This window comes from Carassius gibelio, chromosome B20, assembly GCF_023724105.1.
Source record: "Carassius gibelio isolate Cgi1373 ecotype wild population from Czech Republic chromosome B20, carGib1.2-hapl.c, whole genome shotgun sequence".
NCBI classification, from domain to species: Eukaryota; Metazoa; Chordata; class Actinopteri; order Cypriniformes; family Cyprinidae; genus Carassius; species Carassius gibelio.
Genome location: NC_068415.1, coordinates 6703583 through 6723819, shown reverse-complemented (window position 1 = coordinate 6723819; position 20237 = coordinate 6703583). Strand labels below are relative to the sequence as shown.

The following is a 20237-nucleotide window of genomic DNA, read 5'->3' as shown; positions in this document are numbered from 1 at the left end:
ATATATATATATAATATTTATATATATATATTATATATATATATATGTGTGTGTATGTGTCTGTTTGTATGTATGTGTGTGTGTGTGTGTGTGTGTGTGTAAGGATAAGGATCACACTCTAGGTTGGACCAACATCTCAATGAAGTCATGCATAAAAACCCATATACGCACAAATATTCAGCATTAATAGACCATCACGCTACACTGGATGTATTCTGCCAGAGGGCTCCCTCTTCGTGATCTTAACATGTAGTGAAGGCACTCAGTTTAATGAGAGGCTGACCCTCCAAACACGGCCATGCTTAATTACATTCAGAGTGAAGTTTAATGATTCTGATTACTCTGATTATGAACAGATAAAATGCAATGAAAATACTGGACAAAGAAGGGGAATGCCTAACAAATAAACAGCCACACAAACACATACTTTTACATCCATCTCTCTGTTGGTCTGTTTTAGTTGCTCGGTGATGAGTGAATGATGAGAACAGGGAAAATAAAGCTTGACTCTGCAAGAGAGCAACAGTATTGATCTTGCATGCCAGTGTTAGGCTGCATTTCCTTTGTTATTGTAGCTATTCCTCAAAAGACTCTCCTAAGAAAAATTTACAAGCATCTGAGGGCAAAACACATTAAACGAATCACGATCTGCACGAGTTTCCTTTAGAACACAAATGGGGAAATGTTGGACAATATAGTGCCCACAGTTTTCAATAGAAGAAAGTGAAACAACAAAAAAAGCATCATAAAGATGAACTCCTATAAATCCATGTAATAGTCTTGTGTTTTCCCTTTGTGTTCCACGAAAGAAAGTAAAACATACAGGTTGCAATGCATACAAGTGAGTGAGTAAATGACAAGAGTTTTCATTTTGGGTGAACTGTTCCTTAAAATATAAGGAATATTATAAATCAGGCCATCTTCTATCCTCGTTATTATTATCTAATCTTTTGTCAGGACAGAAAGGTGACTAAAGCGAATGACTCATGTGTCTCAGCGTGGCAGTGGTGGTAAGTGTGAACGTCTGAGCATTACAAATGGAACAGTTTTCAGCTTGCTTTTAAAACACCAGGCACAGATTGGTCGTTTGGGATCAATAAAAGCAATCTTTTAGATCCTGCAACATCTAAATTCAAAGGTTTACTGGAGCATTCAAACTAAGCTAAAGATCTGCCACCAAGAGCTATGTCTATGTCAGTGCTTCATTACCACAGGAAACGAATATTCCCCAACAATGTTAAAGCATAAAAAATATATATAATAATATAAAAAATAGATATAAAATAGATACATATTTACACCCCTCCCCCACATACACACGTATATAAATAAACATTTTCCCTATATTATATATATATTATATATATATATATATATATATATATATATATATATATATATATACACTGTAATATTGTAAATATATAATATTTATACAATTGTGGGTATTAGAACAATAGTACAGTATTTTCCGAAGATCAAAGATGGTTTTATGTCAGTTATTTCTATGTTTTGCTGTAGTGTGTCCGTTGAAAATATTATTTTACATTTCCAAACATTCATTTTGACTTTAATTGTAATATTCCAGTGAGATTTTTGTCTGACAAAAGCCAATGCTCCACACATAAAATACTGTACTAGTGTTCTAATAATTTTGGCCGCCACTGTATATGTAAATCATATATTTAGATCTGATATGATAAATGTAATTTTATTGAGTTATGAAGATATACTCACAGCTGTCCTCCTCTTCTGAAATCAGCTTCACAACATAACAGGCATAGATGAACCCAGCAAGCTGTGAAGAGAACAGAAGACAACATTGATTAGGACAATCAACTGTACTAATCAATTTGCCGATATCAAGGTGAAGTGTAGTGCAGCAAATACGACTGGAAAAATAATGTTTCCAGAACTGGTTTCACTATCATTCCTAGCAACCTTTTGCAATGCCTGCGGTTGAACGTTGATGTTAGACCAAGAAAAAAATAAAATAAATGAAAATGCAAGAAAACTATTGGGCGGAATGGCTATTTCAAGTGTAAGTGGCACACAGAAGTTGTAGCTCTTTAAAAAATAAACCTTTAGAACATCATATACACATTTGAAATGCATAGTTTCTGCTCTCAAGAAAAAAAAAATATTGAAGAATCCTCTTTCAATAAAATGCCCTGATTTAGCTTTTATAAAAATCAATCTTCCTCTTTCATCAGGAAATACATCAACAAATGCTGTCAACTCATTTCATGTGGTCATTATATCAGAATAAGCAAACAAACCATCACTGAAAACCATTAGTGGTTCATTCGGTTAATTAGAGATAAAAAAATAGCATACTTTTAACAGTAAAAAAAAAAAAAAAAACATGCTCATAACATGTTCTGCTCAAATAAGAGAGTATCTGAAATAAAAGCAGGAGAGAATGAAGAGATCAAAGATAGAGGGAGGTAGGCTTATTTTCATTGAGGAAACAGGTGTTGTAACGGCGAGAGCTTTACATCAAACTGAGACACCGCCACAGGAAATGGGTCTTTAGAGCAATGAGGACAGAGCGGAGCCGAAATGTTGGAGCCTCATCTTCTCTGCCGCTCCAAAACACAGCACTTCTGAATCATAGGAGCACACGGATGCACAAAGCTGAGATTTTCCTGGCTCTGAATCACTCATCTGCATCCGTGTTTAAAGAAAAATATGCTCGGTGGCGGGCTTGGGACTTCAACAGTCATTAAGAAGGAAAGATGTGAAATGATGATGAAAAGAGCGCACCAGAATATTGAGTAGTGTAAACACATTTAACAGACAAACAAAAGACTTGGATCTCTTGGAGCAGACTCTTTAAAATGCTCAGGGAGCACAGCTGGGCTTTTTATAAACCCTCTTCATCAGAGAGCAGTGTTGTTGTGTGTTACACCGGGGATTTTATAGAACCGGACTGATTGGACGTCTCTGATCGAATCAAGACAAATGATAGAGTGGGACAGCTTGAACTCCTGTCGTCTGCACTACCAAAATAAGGTCTACAGGACCATTGTTGGGGGGAACACAGCACAAATAAAACCCCGGTAATGTAATCAGCCGATTTGTATTATTATTAATTTTTTTTAATAATGAGCATGGTTATGGTTACTGGATATTTACATACAGCATATATATATATATTTTTATAGAGAATAATGATTTCAATATTAATATGATTAATATATATATATTAAATGACTGAATTTAAACATTGCATCAAAACAGCAAAGAATTTGTTCGGTCTTGGAGATTTTAAGCTGAAGCTTGCATTAAAAAAATAATTATATATATATATACATATACATATACATACACACACACACACACATATATATATATATATATATATATATATATATATATATATATATATATATATATATATATATATATATATATATATATATATATATATATATATATATATATGTGTGTGTGTGTGAAGAGTTCAGATGCAAAAGCCTCTAAGAGCCATCTGAAACTTTCATCTAAAATTAGGATTTTTATCAAGCTCCTATGCTTAGGTTGAGTCATTTGACTTTAATTGCAATGTGCAGGTCCTTTTCCAGGCTATTAAAGTGAAATAACTGAAAATAAATATAAAAAAATCCTAATTTTAGATGAAAATTTCAGATGGCTCTTAGAGGCTTTTGCATCTGAACTCTTCATATATATATATATATATATATATATATATATATATATATATATATATATATATATATATATATATATATATATATATATATATACTAAAAACAGTACTGTGAAATAGTTTTACAATTCATATAACTGTTTTCAATTTGAATGTATATGCAACTATTCCTGTTAATTTTCATCAGCCAATATTAATTTAAATAATCCTTTAATTTCACAATTTTTTACTTTTCAACAGTCATCTGAAGCAAAATTACTTTAAACTGACTTAAATCAAGTTGAATTTTGCATAACTTAAAAAAGTTGAAATTGTTTAATGTATTTTGATGTTTTAAAGTAATACAAAAACATGCAACTTTTTACAGTGCTCAAGAAACATTTCCTATTATTATTAACATTGAAAACAGTTGTGGACTTAATATTTTTGTGGATACCATGATAATTTATTTTCAGGATTCTTTAACATCATTTCTTTTAAATACATTCTAAATGTTTTCTTACTGCTACTTTTGATCAATTTAATGCATCCTTACTGAATAAAATATTTATTTGGATGGATTAACACTTTGAAATGTATTATAAATAAAATATATTTATAAACCATAAAGGACAAATAGAAACCTGGAAAGAAAAAGTAACACACACACACACACACACAAAAACTTAAGCAATGCACTTAGTCACCATTAATGAGTAACTACTATAACACATTATTTTTAAAAATAACTTTCCCCAACACTGTGCCACAGTTGTGCTGAGAGCAATTGTACGTTGACATACTGCTAAAAAGGCCACCCAGACTTGAGATTATAATTAAGAAGCTGAACGCCATTTGCTATTCTATGAGATACAAACTGATGTCCCCTCAGGGAATACTCTAGAATGCGGCCATGTTTACAAGACTGTTTTAGTATCGCCATTTCTTATCATTTGAGCTGTTCATTTAACTAAACGAACAGAACAAACAGTCCAAGACTGCATTCCCAGTCCAATCCCTCTGGATAATCACAGTACGGTGGTAAATGGGAGGAAAAGCAGATTTAGGATTCCGAGAATACCTCAAGGTCTTGCTCTCATTTACACGGAATAATATACCACTCCCTCCTCCTTCCCAGTGGCAACGAAGAGCATTGGGCCATGCTCGCACACATGCAATCCAAATCCAGACAGGGTCATTTACATAATATCACACAGCTATGTGAAGGACGAAGGCCCAATGTGGTGTCACCTGGGCTCAACACATTGGGCCAGACAGTATTTTGGTTCCCGGTTCCTTGGTTCCCAGCTTGAATGAGGAAACAATGGAGGTGGCCAGCAGCTAGCATCTGTGTGTTTGTGTGGGGAAAGAGGCGGATCAGGGTTCAACACACACAATACAGGCTGCTCTTTTGATTACCTGATACTATCATCTGCCCATTGTCTTTGCAAAATATGTAAACCAAATTAGCAGGATGTAAAGACAGGGTGCACTTACTGATGAAGAGCGGTGAAAGAACACTTGCAAACTGTTTGCCCCAAACAATAATTATTTATAGTGATATTTTTCTGGCCAAAATATATTTAAAATTTATGCTGAATATATGTTGAAAACAGCACAGCTAAAGGAAATGTATTTTGAAAATGTTACATGTTTATAAGTTTAAACTTAAAATGGCAAAACCTATTGCAAAATGTACTTTTAAAAGTATATATATATATATATATATATATATATTACATTTGTGGTAAATACTTATATTTTGGACAAAACAAATGTATATATAAAATGTCCAAAAATATGAGATAATATAAGAAACTGAAACTTATTAAAAGTATGTTTAGGTAAATATATAATCATAACTATAAAATCTACAGTGTGTTGATACGTTTATACTGTAATATGTTTTGAACACATTATGGACATTTTTATTGTTTGCAATAATTACATTTAATTAATTTTTTTCCTTAAAATGTAATACTACACACATACACACACTTCATTGCATATTATATTTTAAGTGTATATTGTAAGTGTTTGTAATCTATACGTTTATGTTAATATTAGTGCTGTCAAACGAATAATCGTGATTAATAACATCCAAAATAAAAGTTTTTGTTTATATAATGTATGTGTGTTTACTGTTTATATTTATTAAGTATATATAAATACACACGCATGCATGAATATTTAAGAAAATCCTTAAATATACATGTACTGCTAAATATATAAATACATATTTATTAAATTGTACAATAACTATATAAATTTGGAAATTTGTTTTGAAATATAGAAAATTTATGCATGAACACAGCATAGTTATGTTCAATAAACTGTATTATACTGAATACTGAAGATATATATATATATATATATATATATATATTATATATATATAAATAAGTTATATAGTTATAGTTATATGTTACATATAAGAAGAAATATATAAGTAATATGAAGTTATAAGTATTTTAAATATACTGAAATATAACTACGTTTAAAATTAATGTAAGAAATGATATGCATTAGTCAATATTAATTAATACTGCAAAAATGAAATTTTAAAATCAGACTAATTTTATTTAGACAGTTATTACTGCCTGGTGAAAGTTCCCAATGTAAATGGTCTACTGTCATGAGCACACAGAATATAAATTCTGTAGAAATGAGTAATAATGAGAAATGAAAATAAGAGTCGCAGGATGTGCTCCTCTGAAGAGCTCAGTCTGGTACTCACTCACTCACAGCCACAGACATGTTGTTGTATTGTGTTTCTTCTTCCTCTGCCATGTCATTCCCAATAGCGTAGACTAAATTTAGATTTCATACATTTGAATAATACATGCAGGGTTTCTAAGGAGGTGCTAAATAATTGAGGATGCGTCTGGGAGCAAGAATTGATCTTTATTCAAGTATCTTAGGGTGCTTTCACACTAGCACTTTTGGTGCACCCCCGGGTTCAATTGACGTCAGAGTTTGGTTCATTTGGATGATTTGAACGCTGTCTCCGAACTCGGGTGCACACCCGCGAAACTGTACCCGAGTCCGTTTACAAATGGTGGTCTGGGGTACGGTTCATGTGAACTCTGTTATGGTTCGCTGCTGATGTGAACGCAATCGTTCCAAATCGTGGAAGTGAACCGTTAATTAATTTGTAAGACAGACTTTTTGTAAACAAAATGAATGGTTCAAAAATGTAAATACATAAAAGTGCAGAGAGTAATGTCGGTACTAAGCAACAGGGTAAACAGCTGCTGGCTTGATGACGCAAGAGAACCGTAATTTGAACGCAGTCTAGTGAAGGCAGGGGGAGGGACCAGGCAAGCGAACCAAGTGTGAAAGCACCCTTATAGTTGAACCTCAAATATAAGTTTGCTCATTCTTCAAAATAAGTTTTATCGTTTAATATGTAACTTCAAAGCACGGAACAACGTCACAATGGAAAACATATCTGGTTTAGCACTTTAAAAATGCAAATGTTACTTAAGCTACATCTGCTACAAAGAAATACAGAAACAGGCTACATGTCTTACACAGAATAGCAAACATGCCTGTGTGCACCATTTTACATCCATGGAAATCAGAATAAAATCATTTAAGTGCCTATGAAGAAACATTGATGATTTATAAAAACTATACATAGAAAAAAAACACAAACACGTACAGCATTATTTGAAACAGGAGTGAATTCTGATTTCGGAAATGGCTTGACAGTCACTTCCTGCACAAGGTCACTGTCTGATACAACCACTCAAGCTTGAAATATTATGGGCAGCTTTACAAACTACTACAATTTAGCCATTTACATTGAAGTAGTTTCCCTTCAGAGATATCCATCATATTAAAAAAAGTGCAGTTCTGTGATTTTATGAAGAGGTTATTCCCTTCAGTTTTCTCTCTGACCATGATAATAGAATGTTTTATTTATTTATTAAATTTTTGGCTGTCTCTTTGCCAAAACCATTCAAAATGTAAAGATATACACTACCAAGTTGGGGGCAGTATATATATATATATATATATATATATATATATATATATATATATATATATATATATATATATATACATATATATATATATATATATATATATATATATATATATATATATATATATATATATTACATTATTATTATATTATCATTATTAAATATTTTGAATTAATACTTTTATTCAGCAAGGATGCTTAAAATTTAACACAAATACAAAATGCTATATATTAAATAAATAAATGCTGATCTTTTGAACGTTCTAATAGTCAATGGTTAATTAAAAATAAATACAAATATTTAGCAGATATTAAGAAGCACAACTCTTTAGAACATTGTTAAGAAGAAATGGATCTTGAGTACCAAATCACCATATTAAAATGATTTCTGAAGGATCATGTGTCACTGAATGCTGAGAAATGGATGCTCAAAACTTTTAAACTGTAATAATATTTCACAATATTACTGTTTCTACTGTATTTTTGGTGAAAAAATACTTGGTGAGCTTAAAACACTTTTTTCTAAAACTTACAACCCCAGTAAAGAATCTTACATCATCTTCTATAACTTTTGGATGACTGGTGTTCTCATGTGTTTCCTCACTTTCACTAAGATCAGTTTCTTAGATCACCTACTTTCTTTCACTTTTTCAGGGCAGAATCACCTAGCTTAATCAATTTCGAATGTAGACACAGCATCAGTCAACCCATTTCTGTGCCAGTGTGGATGCCTGCTTCAAACTGCGCACTTGGCGGCTTGGACTAATTCACATGTCCTTGACTTCCTCCTCGGGCGCTGGGCCTCTCTCCAGGTGGGCTGCTCACTCCTGGCTTTTATAGACTGGGCTAGTGAGCTACTTAACATGCCAACAACCACCCATGTCCTGATGCACCAAACGTCTTCTGCAATCTTCCAAGTGCAAACACTTATTCGGGGGCAGTCGGCGTGGTGTTTTTTTTTTTTAACAGAATTCTCAGCACAAATCAAGGGTGAATGGTTTATGCATTCTTTATGAAATGATTTAAATAGACAACCGTTTAGAGTGGCCGTGTGCTTGTAAAACGTGGACAGCTGACACAAAGAAATTCTGATTATATTGACGTCGGGGTCGTTTATGGGGTGAGAGGAGAAGTGATGTGTTTTTTATGAGTCATCGTGGTAAAGTCAAACAGTTTTTCTTCAGTAAAACGGTCCTGTTTTTCAAATGGATTGAGTGTTGCTTGGCTCAAAGCAGACGGAACATCACAAACACGGCTAATGCCTTTGATTAGCTCTAGCTCAAGGACACAGATGCTAAAATTGTGAAAAATCGAACTTTTCACAAGCTAGTCTGCATAAACTGACAAAATAAAAGACTGTGAGAATGAAATACACAAAGGGAACAGCTAGTTAACTGATAATGCTAACAATCAACTAACAAATAATCATTTTTGACGGAAAAAAACAACAACAAATAATCACGGATGAGCAAACCTAGAGTTAAAAGTTTGTTCAAATCCTCAATCATAAGTATTAGAGGTTGACCAATTGATATGTTTAGTGATGATTCATAATATGCAATGTTTGTCTTTGTTTTTAGATACTGAGTAAGGAAGCGGGCACATGACAAAAGAACGAAAGACTCAAACCCGAAGACTATTGAACTAATGTATTCTGTTTCCAGGACTGCATAGCATTATAGTCTAGGGGTTTGCATGAATCAATGACTCGAATCAATCTGTTTCCGGCATAGCTTCATTTTATTTGGATTTGACGTGACAAAATAAAAATCTCAGATTGGGAGGTGGGGAAATTAAAAGTCTGTATAACCTCCGAAACATAGCGTAACTAGATGTGTTGTGGAATTTAGCTATTAACGTAACATTTTAATGATATTTTAACACACATACTGATAAAAAAAAAAAATGTATAGCTTGAATGCACTGTAAGTCGCTTTGGATAAAAGTGTCTGCTAAATGCATAAATGTAAATGTAATGTAAATATTTTGCTTAAAGGAACGACATCACTCAAAAAAAGATTTGTTCACTTTGAAAAAGGATATTTAAAGATCAAAATTACACATTATACAGTACAAGAGTGGCCTCTAGAGAAGGAATCACTGACGCCTCGTTCTGTTTGTTTTGACACGCGAGACTATGTGCTACACGGAGTGGGAATTCAGATGTGCATTTAAAACATAGACATTGAAACCGTGCATGTAAAGTATTCTACAATACATGCTTATATATCATTATAAAGTAATTCATATGCTGACTAGATGTTGCATTAGAGGAGAACAGCAGTGTGAGGCAAATGAGAGGACGCTAATGTAGTACTTCAAGCGGTTAAAACAATGTCACAAAAATACACAGATGTCTGACCTAAAATGTTAAATGTCTTGTTAGTTCTATTGGCATTGGTTTATGTCCACTTGGTCACTTTTATGCATCCATTAGCCAGCGAAGTTGCAGATTAAAAGCTAGGGACATGAGAAAGTAAATTGATATGTTCATATAGCCGGCAGAAACATGTTAATGTGTGTTAATTTCAATTTTTAGTAACACATTTAAAAAATGCAAATAATCCAGCAAATAATCATTGTATCATGTACTTTGAAAATGCATGTACTTTGAAAATGCACCACATAACAGAATAGACTATTTTATTAGAGATGAACGTTCCAGTGTTTGACTGTAAGTGTTTTAATTGGGTCATTTGCTGTGGGCTACAGCAGTACCAGACATGCCATCTTTGACCTTCTTACTGTGCCACCACCAGTCTTAGAACAAAACGTGCCGAAGGAACAAAAGAATTAAACATTCAAAGCCTCATTTACAATTCAGATCATCTAAGATAAATGTCAGACTATTTCCAATCACAGGCACAAACACTGATCATTTGTTAAAACATTAAAAATGATTCAGTCCTTGTGCTTCCGGAAAGTCACTTTTTGACCTAAATGGAATATCCCCTTGCTGTCTTTAGTCCTCAGAAGAAACCAATTTCAGTGCTGACCTCCTTGGGCCTCGTCCACCTGGCTGTTAATCTGAATTAGACGCAGTACATTAGCGCGGCTAAGGCCACGCTATAGCTCGGAGCTAGCAAAGAGAAGTCTTGTTAGCAATGCTAAATGAACCTTTTAAGCTTTTTAATCACGGCTAAGAACTTCTTTCATTCACTGCCTTCAGTTCTCGGCTCCTAAAGTGTGGTTTGGTAAGAAAAGGCATGCAACAAGGAATCTGGGGTTTTTAAGACAACAAAGATAAATGATGTTACTACTATAAATCAAATGATGATGTTATAAATTAACAACAACAGAAATATGCTTTGAAAAAAACCATGGTGTATTTATCGTACTCCATAGAGCGTAAAAGAACACAACATTACATTATTTCAGATTGCTATTTAAAATAAGATCTAAACTAGACAAAGCAGACAGTCAAAATGTAAAAAAAATCTATAAATAACGAAATAGCCAGGAAGCCAAGACCGCAGCCTCTTCCACATGTTTTTGTAATTTCTTCCTCAAAAATCATCAATAACCGACTTAACTCTCTATCTATTGCTGCCAATGTTTTTCTAAAGGCCAGCAATCCGTGAGTCAGTGCTTCACGCCAAGAGTTTGCGCTTTGTTGGCAATTGGCAGAATTCGCCAGTGTTAGTGAGGAAGGAACACAAAAAAAGAGAGTAAAGCAGACACTTTCATCACAACTGCTTTGATTTCCAAACAACACATCACACCCAATTTTCCACTTTCACAATTGAGCAGGCACTTAGCCAGAGGGGATAAGCTTCTCCATGACACAGTAGCACCCGATGCTCATAGAGAAAGCTCTTCTTGAGAAGAGACACACAGCACAGATCTCCACAGACCACAGCGCTCCAGAAAGCATGTTGGTGAACCTGCCATGGCAAGAAAGGAGCGAATGAAGAAATCACACCTCTGTGTCCCCTATGAACTCTCTACTACAAAGAATAGAGATCGGAAAGAAAGCAATTTTATTCCATCTGGAGTAAAGGTTTCTTTCTTAAGATGGATATTATATGTAAGGAATCTGACAGCTGGATACCGGGCAGCTTTCTGCATTTTATTCTTTACTATATAGAACTTTTCTTATTTATAACATATAAGATTCACAATTTTCGTGTATTGTTTTAGGGTGAATCTTACAAATACAGAAAAATAATGAGAAAGGAAATTATATACAATTATAATTAACTTTTGGTTATCGTAATAACATTTTTTACTTTAAAGAAAATGTGCTGAACATTCACTCTCTGTCGTTAGTTAGTAAATATAATTAATATTTAAGTTATAGTAAATAAAACTTATTATATAAAATCTGTCTATCCATTCTCCAACATAAAAACACTTTAGCTTTAAAAAAAAATAGAGCAAACCAACCATCAAGCAAATAATTAAAAATGTAAAAAATACATCAGGATTGTTTTTTTTACATTACAGTAATGAGAATTGTGGGGGAAGGAGTGTTGCTCAATTAAATTTTATTAAAGAAGATTATGCAGAAATGTGATTAAAGAAAATTACACACATTACTTTTAATGCATTTCATTAATTACTAAATTACATTAATGAGAATGTAATGAGAACCATCAATGGAAATAATTCGAATTAACAAAAAAAGAGTTTGTTATATCACAAAAAAAATATTTTTTTAATTGTATGTAAAAAAAAAAGAATAAAGCTTTCATGAAATCAACCCAAGAAAAAATATAAAATATAAAATATTTACAAAAATATAAAATATTTATAAAAATATAATATAATAACCGGCTTCTTCCCTTCTGTGAGGAATTTATGCATTTGAGCTCTGGTGTTTCTGCTAAATTTATACTGGCTTCAGCAGAGCTGCTTTTCCTTCACTTGATGCTAATTTATATCGTGGCCCTGAGCTCCCAGCTCCATTGTGTCTGGATTGATTGTCTGCTGTAAAAGCCAACTCTCCAAGTAAAGAGCATAATTGCTCTTTGTTTACAGTAATGAATTCAGACATCTCATTGATCTTGACCAAATAATGTTTGAATACCTGCTCTGCAAACCGGCTGCCAAGAGTGCCAAAGGTCTGGAGTGTGTTGGTGCACTGCACGCTCACTTGCATTTCCAGTTTTGCACTCTGGAAAGTGACAAAAACACGACCAGGAGTGATGCTACTGAGTTGTGACCTCCATAAAGAATGGCATAAAACATACAAATCATAACAGCAGCCTTATGAGTTGTTCAAAGAGACGAAGGAAGCAGGAAAGAGAATTTGCGCAATGAATAAGACACACGACATAACACTTGGCAGACCTCATGGCCTCCTGATGTGTTAGCGCTCATATCTTAGAAGGAAAAGATGGGTGGCGGGCAGATGTCCAGCTGAGATCGAGAGGTCAGGCATCGCTCGGAGCAAAGCCTCAACGACTCACGGATAATTGCTTCAGTGACCTCCTGAAGCCCTCCATCAGTAATGGCAATTTTATAACACACTAGAGATATTTCCTTTCCTGCTAGAGTATAACTGGGTAAGTGAAAGGTTCTATCCAGACAAACAGAGGAACAGACAAAAGGATTTAATGCTGAAGCCCACAGGCGGTGGGTTCGTTGATATTGGATGGCGAGGCTACTGGAAGGGTAAAAAAAAAAAAAAAAAAAAAAAACCTTGCAAGTGATTCCAGTAAATAAATTGCATGTTTTGTTTTGACAGGGCTTTGGAATAATCTCTCTCTGTCATCACACAGGCAACATAGAAAACAACATCTCTGCCTACAATAACCGATGACAGACTGAGTCCAGCCGCTAACACTGTGTGCATCATACGTGTAGAACACTGATCTTGGTCCAGACTCTGATGTATGAGTGAAAGGCTCTTCTTCATCACCACACAAGTCATTAATCTGTCAGAGTATTCAGATGAGACGAGCTTCTAAAGATTTGAATAATTCTCTTTCTTGCTGGATTTCTCTGTAATGTCAGTGCTGAAGAAAAATCCCTTAAAACCCATCTACGTATATATAGCTACTCATTAACTTATTGAATAAGTTGCTCAATATAACACTCAACAATCGCTCTAAATATATACAATATAACCAGCTCTGCTCAGCTGACTCCTGTCAGTTTTCTGCTCATGCCATGTGTGATGTTTGAGTAATAGCGCTCCGTCATTCAGCCGCGGTCGCCGATTTCTCTGACTTATCAGATGAGATGCTCGGCCACGTCAGCCAGGCCGGCGATATCAGACCTCCTGTCACTCAGCCACGGCCTGCGTCGTTACTCACTCCACCAGAGTGACGGAGAAAATAGCAAGACAAGAAAGAGAATGAAAGGGCTCAACAAATGGATAAAAAGAAATAAAAATAGACTTTGAATAAGATCACCGGGGAGTTGGGCCAAGTGTTGACATTTATGAGAGCTGATGGCAATCGCCTGCCGCACAGGCATCTGCCAAGCTGATGATTTGCCGAGCACAACTCATCCTCGCCACCAAATTAAGTCTTGAATCGAAATTGGCTATGGCAATAGGTTTCCATAGAGGTCTTAAGGGACTGGCAAGTAATGAGGTCGATTGATTTTCTTCTCCTCTGGGTGTTATGTTTTGTCAAAACAGTTACCTATTCTTCTTTAGGCGCTCCATAAATCGTTCATTGACTGACCGCTGACATACTGACAGAAAGGTTATTGTTGTTGTTGTTGTTTCAATATAAATGCTAAAAGAGGTTCACATCTGCATAATGACTAATGGGAGATGAATGCATTCATTTTCAATGTCTTTTTAAAGGAGTTTTAACACAAAAGAAAGTTCATATTATCTGGAGTCACTAGTTAGATTAACTTAAACCTTTACAATGTAAAAAAAAACCCCACCCATTATCTAATTATATCCCATTTTATACCATACATCCCATTATATCCCAAACTAACAAATAAATGCAGAAGCCAGAGTTTTGGTAAATATAAATAAGTATTTTTTTTATTATTTTAATTATTGCGTATTAAAAAACAAACATATATATATATATATATATATATATATATATATATATATATATAAATGCAGAAGCCAGAATTTTGGTAAATATAAGTGTTTTTTTTAATTATTTTAATTATTGCATATAATTTTTTTTGTTTTGTTTTTGTTTGTTTTTTGTATTAAATAAAAATGTTTTATTTTTTTAAATAAAAAAATACCTAATTGAACTAACTGTAAATAATTAAATAAAATACAAAGCTTTCTACCATTGCAATAGGGATCAAGGTGGTTTACTAGTTGCCCAAAAAGTACTCAGTAAGTTTGACTAGTGAGTTTATCTATTTTTTTTTTTAGCTCTATTATTATTTAGCTGCTACGCTTTGAAGGGGATGACTTTAGAGGCAAAACTTCTCCAAGAGGCTTTTACTGTCAGAACGCTACACGCATCTCTTTTTGCGACGCTTTGAAGCAGCACCTTTCATCCCCTTTAAAGCAGCTCTGCTACACTCAAACACAGATAAATAAACCCACAATACATTTCAGGGCAATTACTTCTGGACTCCAAATATTTTTTAATTTCTGGCCTATCATCATGTTCCATAAGCGTTGTGTTTTTAAGTTACAAAACGCATCTTGAGACTCCATTCTGTCAAGCTGTTTTTGGACACAAGAACATCCCAAACAAAACATGCATTTGAACATGCATCCAGCTCACTCACTGACTTTATTTCAGAAAAAAAGGGTTAAAATATATACCATAGTTAATAATCGGTTATGTCAAGAGTTTGAAAAATCATTGTTGAGCGGATAATCCTTTTAGCCTTTCTGCAATGATTGCATCCAGTTTGATTCAGTGTTTGTCTTTTCCCATTCGATGCAGCACACATTTCCCTCACGAACCTGGCACTCACCTTTCCTTCATCTTCTTATCATTGCCACAAATAGCTCAGAACAATGGGCACAGAAATGAACAGTGGAAGTTGAGACACATCTAGGTTCAGCTGCTGGAATAAATATATGAGCTTGGGATCCCAATCAGTCATCCTGAGAATTCAGAAAGCAAGCAGTATTAAACCGGCTACACTGAGAAAATCGAGCAAGGATCTCCCTCCATGCATCTCAAGAGACGCCTCACCAGGAGAATTGTTAGCACACAGGGAGTTATGCAAATTATACCGCTAAATCAACAAGCTTAATATGAAAAAGGTACATAAAACCCATAAAAGCGGGGCAATTAATAAGGCAAATATGATACAAACAGCTTTAAGCAGGGCATAAGAAATTGGAGAAATGTTGTACCAAGAAAGCTTATTCATTTGATGTTGACACTAATGGACTCAGGATCAAAGCTCCTCACCAAACAACTAATTAAGGTAATATATTCACACTGTATTAGTGACGATCTTGCTGCTAATGTATAATTAAGCAACATTATTGCTTTTTATTCGGCCATTAAGTTCCCTCATTATATTAGTTTTGCTGAGTGTGTTAGGAAATATCTAATAGTCTCTCTTAATTAAAAAGTAACAAAAACAGCTCTGAATCATTTTTGTGAAACAGTGGAAATGGTCTATTTAAATCCCTTAATTCAAAACTCAGATTCGGCTGCATCACGCAAAATATTTACAGAAGGGTTTGTGAAGCATTTGTCATGTGTTGAAATGTTTTAATAAATCCTATGCAGATAATAATTTGATTTATTAAATAATACTACATTTTACATTGGTGAATAGAAATTGTACTTTACCTTGTGGCATTAAACACTTTTTTGATTTATAATAAATAAATAAATATTTTGTATATATATTTATATTACATTTAATAAATACTAATAAATAAATACAGGTTTAAAAAATAAATTTAATTAATTAACATAAGTAAATAATTGTATTTATTTTACATTAAGCACAACTGAATAGATATATAAAATTGAATCAAAATAATAGAATTTGTTAATTTATAAATAAGTAAATATATACAATATATTTTACATTAATTTAATTAAGCAATCAATAAATCTACAGCAAATTCATATCAAGTTACGCTAAATAGCATGAATATTAAAAAGATTTGGCATTAGTTATAACACCCTAAGCAGGCAATTGAGACCTGCAGAGCATAATGATAACTCTATAGCATCAATAAGATGATGCACTGTAATTAAACAAGGCTTGATTGATTATGAGAGTCACTGCTAATGTTCTCAGAAGCTCATTAGTATAGCTGCTAATAGAGGCTTTCATTAGGCTGGACTCTCTGGCTACGGCTGCCTGTTGAGAAGCGTGCAGGTTTGGGACAAGTATAATAACGAAAAGGAGGTGATTTAAAATCACCAGCTGTCAGAAGACAGGATAAGTCCTACAAACCCGGCATGACCCAGTCATCTTAGTAGAGGCCCGTTACAATCCTCTGCATGAGAACAGAGACTGGGGCTTGACACAAACAGGGACTAGCTGAGATTTCTGTTAACATATGTCACACCGCACAGCTACGACAGCTGATGTGGAGGTAAGCACCACGGCTGAGAATCCGTCAAGCGCCCACATAGCAGAGATTACTATTACGTGAAATTTTCGTAGCCCACATGCGTCCGCTGCCTAAAGCTGCTCACTATCATTACTGTAAAGTCTGTGTAATAGAGATGGCATTTAATATTTAAAACAGCATGCAAGATGAATAAAAAGCAATTGCATGAGGTTCTGAAGCTCTCATTGCAGCTCCCAGTGAGCTGACTTGCTGTCTACATCGATAACTAACTTCTGAAGCAACAAACTACAGAAATGAAGCCACATAAATATGGCAGTAACATTGTTAAATGTTCACACTGACACTGGATCACGTTGACTTCTCTTGTATTTTTTTCTCAGTAAAATTGAAGTCCAATAAGCATTCTTCAAAATATCTACTTTTATGTTTCACAGAATAAATCGAAGACATACAGATTCAGGATGGCACGAAGGTGAGTAAATTATGTTTTTTGCTGGACTATCCCTTTAATTTGATTTGAAATTTTTAAAAGCCATTCTCAATTCAATTAAGAAGGGCACACAACTCTGAAACGGATGCAGGTCTTTTGATTAGAATGTCTATTGGAAGGCCTCCTGGTTACACAGTCTGCTCATGGTCAGGCAGATCCATGCGACATCAGTGCTGCTCTGGTGTGCTGGACACAGCTCATTTGCTGATGCATCCATGCATACGAGAGCCCCACTCTCCCCTTCATATCTGTGTCTGTGTAAGAGAGAGAGAGAGAGAGAGCAGAGGTTTGGCCAACTGACTGCCAACACTCTCTCCTTCTCTCTCACTGTGAAGGAGAAATCTGCCCAGGAACAGTTCCCAGAGCCCCAGAGGCGGACTCTCGAAAATGAATATGAGCCAGTCATTCAGCTAAACCACACAAAGGACTTGTGTGGAGAATGTCAGCTAGATGTTTGCTATTTCAGTACATTTGCATTGTGTATGCCAGAAGTATGGAAGCTTATGTCCTCCACTGAAGTAATTACAATATTTTATCTCACAATTCTGTTATTTTCTCGTAACTCTGACAATTAAAGTGTTATTGTGAGTTTTAAATCGAAGAGTTCAGAGATATACACTCAAAACTGTGTGAGATAAAAAGTCTCAATTGTTTTTTTACATTTTTTAATTCTTCAGTGGATACAAAGCTTCACATAATTCTCAATTATGACTTTTTTCTCGCAATTGTGAGTTTATATCTCACAGTTCTTTTCTTCAAAGTCTTGCAAATTTAGCAAATTCCTGCAATTTTGACTTTATTTCTCGGAAGTGAGTTTATATATTGCAATTCTGACGTTTTATTTTCCTCAGATTTGCAAGAAAAGGTATGAATTTTGAGATATGAACTCAACTCAACTCTAATTATTTCAGAATTGCCTGAATTTTAAATCACAGAACTCTGGAAAGGTGTGAATTTTGAGATATGAATTCAGAATTGTGAGAAGAAAGTCAGAAAAAAAAGTATGTATTGAGAAAAATTATTTCAGAATTGCCAGAATATTTTTTAAAAGCCCACAATTCAGGATTTTCTTCTCAGAATTTGAGTTAACATCTTGAATTTTAACTTCCTTTCAAGCTTCGATCTTAAAAACTTTTTTCTCACAATTCTGAAAATAGAATGATCTGAATAACTAGATATGAACTCAGAACTGTGAGAAGGTTAAAATTGTGAGAAAACGTTTATTTTGTATTTTTATTTAATTAATTTACTTTTTTTTCCTCACAATTCTGAGTTTATATCTTACAATTTCTCTGAACACTTTCTTCTTTTTTTCTCAGATTTGCAAGAAAAAATTCTAAATACTGAGACCAAAAGGTTGCAAATACAGTTCCTTTTTTATTCTGTATTAGAAATATGCTTCCATACAAAAGAGTTTTGTTTCAGTCCTATTTTCTGCATATGACATGAGTGGAGACAAAAGCGTCTCCTCTTCCTCTTGTCTACAACACTGCAGACGCTGGTGGAAAGCAACACAACAGACCTCACGGGTACTAAGGGCAGGAGGTGAGGGAGAGAGCATTAATCACAGATGAGAAGTGTTATCCCTCCATCGGTGCTCTCTTCCCCTCTTCTCCTCTCTCTCTTTCCCACTATGCACTCGCTGTAAGTGCGTACTCCGTTTCTTCCCAAGCACCCGAGGAAATGAACACACTCTCCTCTAAAGGACCTCCAAAGTTAGTGTCTGCAGAAAGGTTATTCAGAAATAAGTTTGAAATCCACTGTGGCATCTTCAGATGCAGAAATATATAACACAAGTGCTGCCATATAAATCTGATCTGCTCAAATAGCTAAGGATTTAGTCAGGGGCCCGCAAAAAAATCTTCCAAAATTTATCAATAAATAAACTTAACCTGGTCCTAACCTCCCCACCCACTAATAATGCCCACCTGCTCTACACAGCTGTATATTAAAGTTGACATGGAAAAGCATTTCCAATCTATTTTATTGTAATGTATATGAAATACAGTTTTTATACTATGGATGCTGCTTACAGTAAAGGGACAGTTCACACAAAATTTTAAATTATTTAATAATTTCTTATCGGTCCATATCTGCATGATTCGTTTGCTTCTGTGGAACACAAAATAATATAATGAATAATTTTTAAACTGTTTTGTCCATGTAAGTTAGTGGGGTACAAAACAACATTGGCCCTATTCAATTTTACTGTATTAACAAAACCCTTTTCATACATGTTTGGGATATCATGAGGGTGCGATGATGAATTTTTTTCATTTTTGTCTCTTTTTCCTTTAAGACTGTAGATAGTCTGTTTATTGTTTATAGTTCAATTTATTATTGACTTCAACATCCAAGCCATTCAAGATGATGTTTTTTTCTTTTTTATGTTGTTGAAAGAAGTCTATTTACTTGATCCTATCCTACAACAAAAATGACCATATAGGTCGTTTGTGCAAGCATCTTATTACGACCTATATTTACGTTTAAGGGGCCTCTAGTAAAAATAATGACAGTATCGAGTTGCGTCTGTCATCATGAAATGACGTATAACGTCATTACCAATCAAAACCCACGTTTATTTAAATGCAATGTGTGGACTTTTTACACCGATCTCACAGTAATTCGTACATATTTTACTAGGTGGCTTACTGGTTCGAATGAC

General features: G+C 34.2%; 1 protein-coding gene across 3 annotated transcripts in view; it reads right to left on the bottom strand.

Moving 5' to 3' along the window:
- nkain2 (sodium/potassium transporting ATPase interacting 2) overlaps positions 1 to 20237 on the bottom strand; it is a 167665-nt gene that overhangs the window by 11910 nt on the left and 135518 nt on the right. For all 3 annotated transcript variants that reach the window (XM_052586900.1, XM_052586902.1, XM_052586901.1), the window contains exon 5: positions 1738 to 1798. In XM_052586900.1, coding sequence (XP_052442860.1) covers positions 1738 to 1798 — 61 coding nt within the window. The remainder of the gene's footprint in view (positions 1 to 1737; positions 1799 to 20237) is intronic.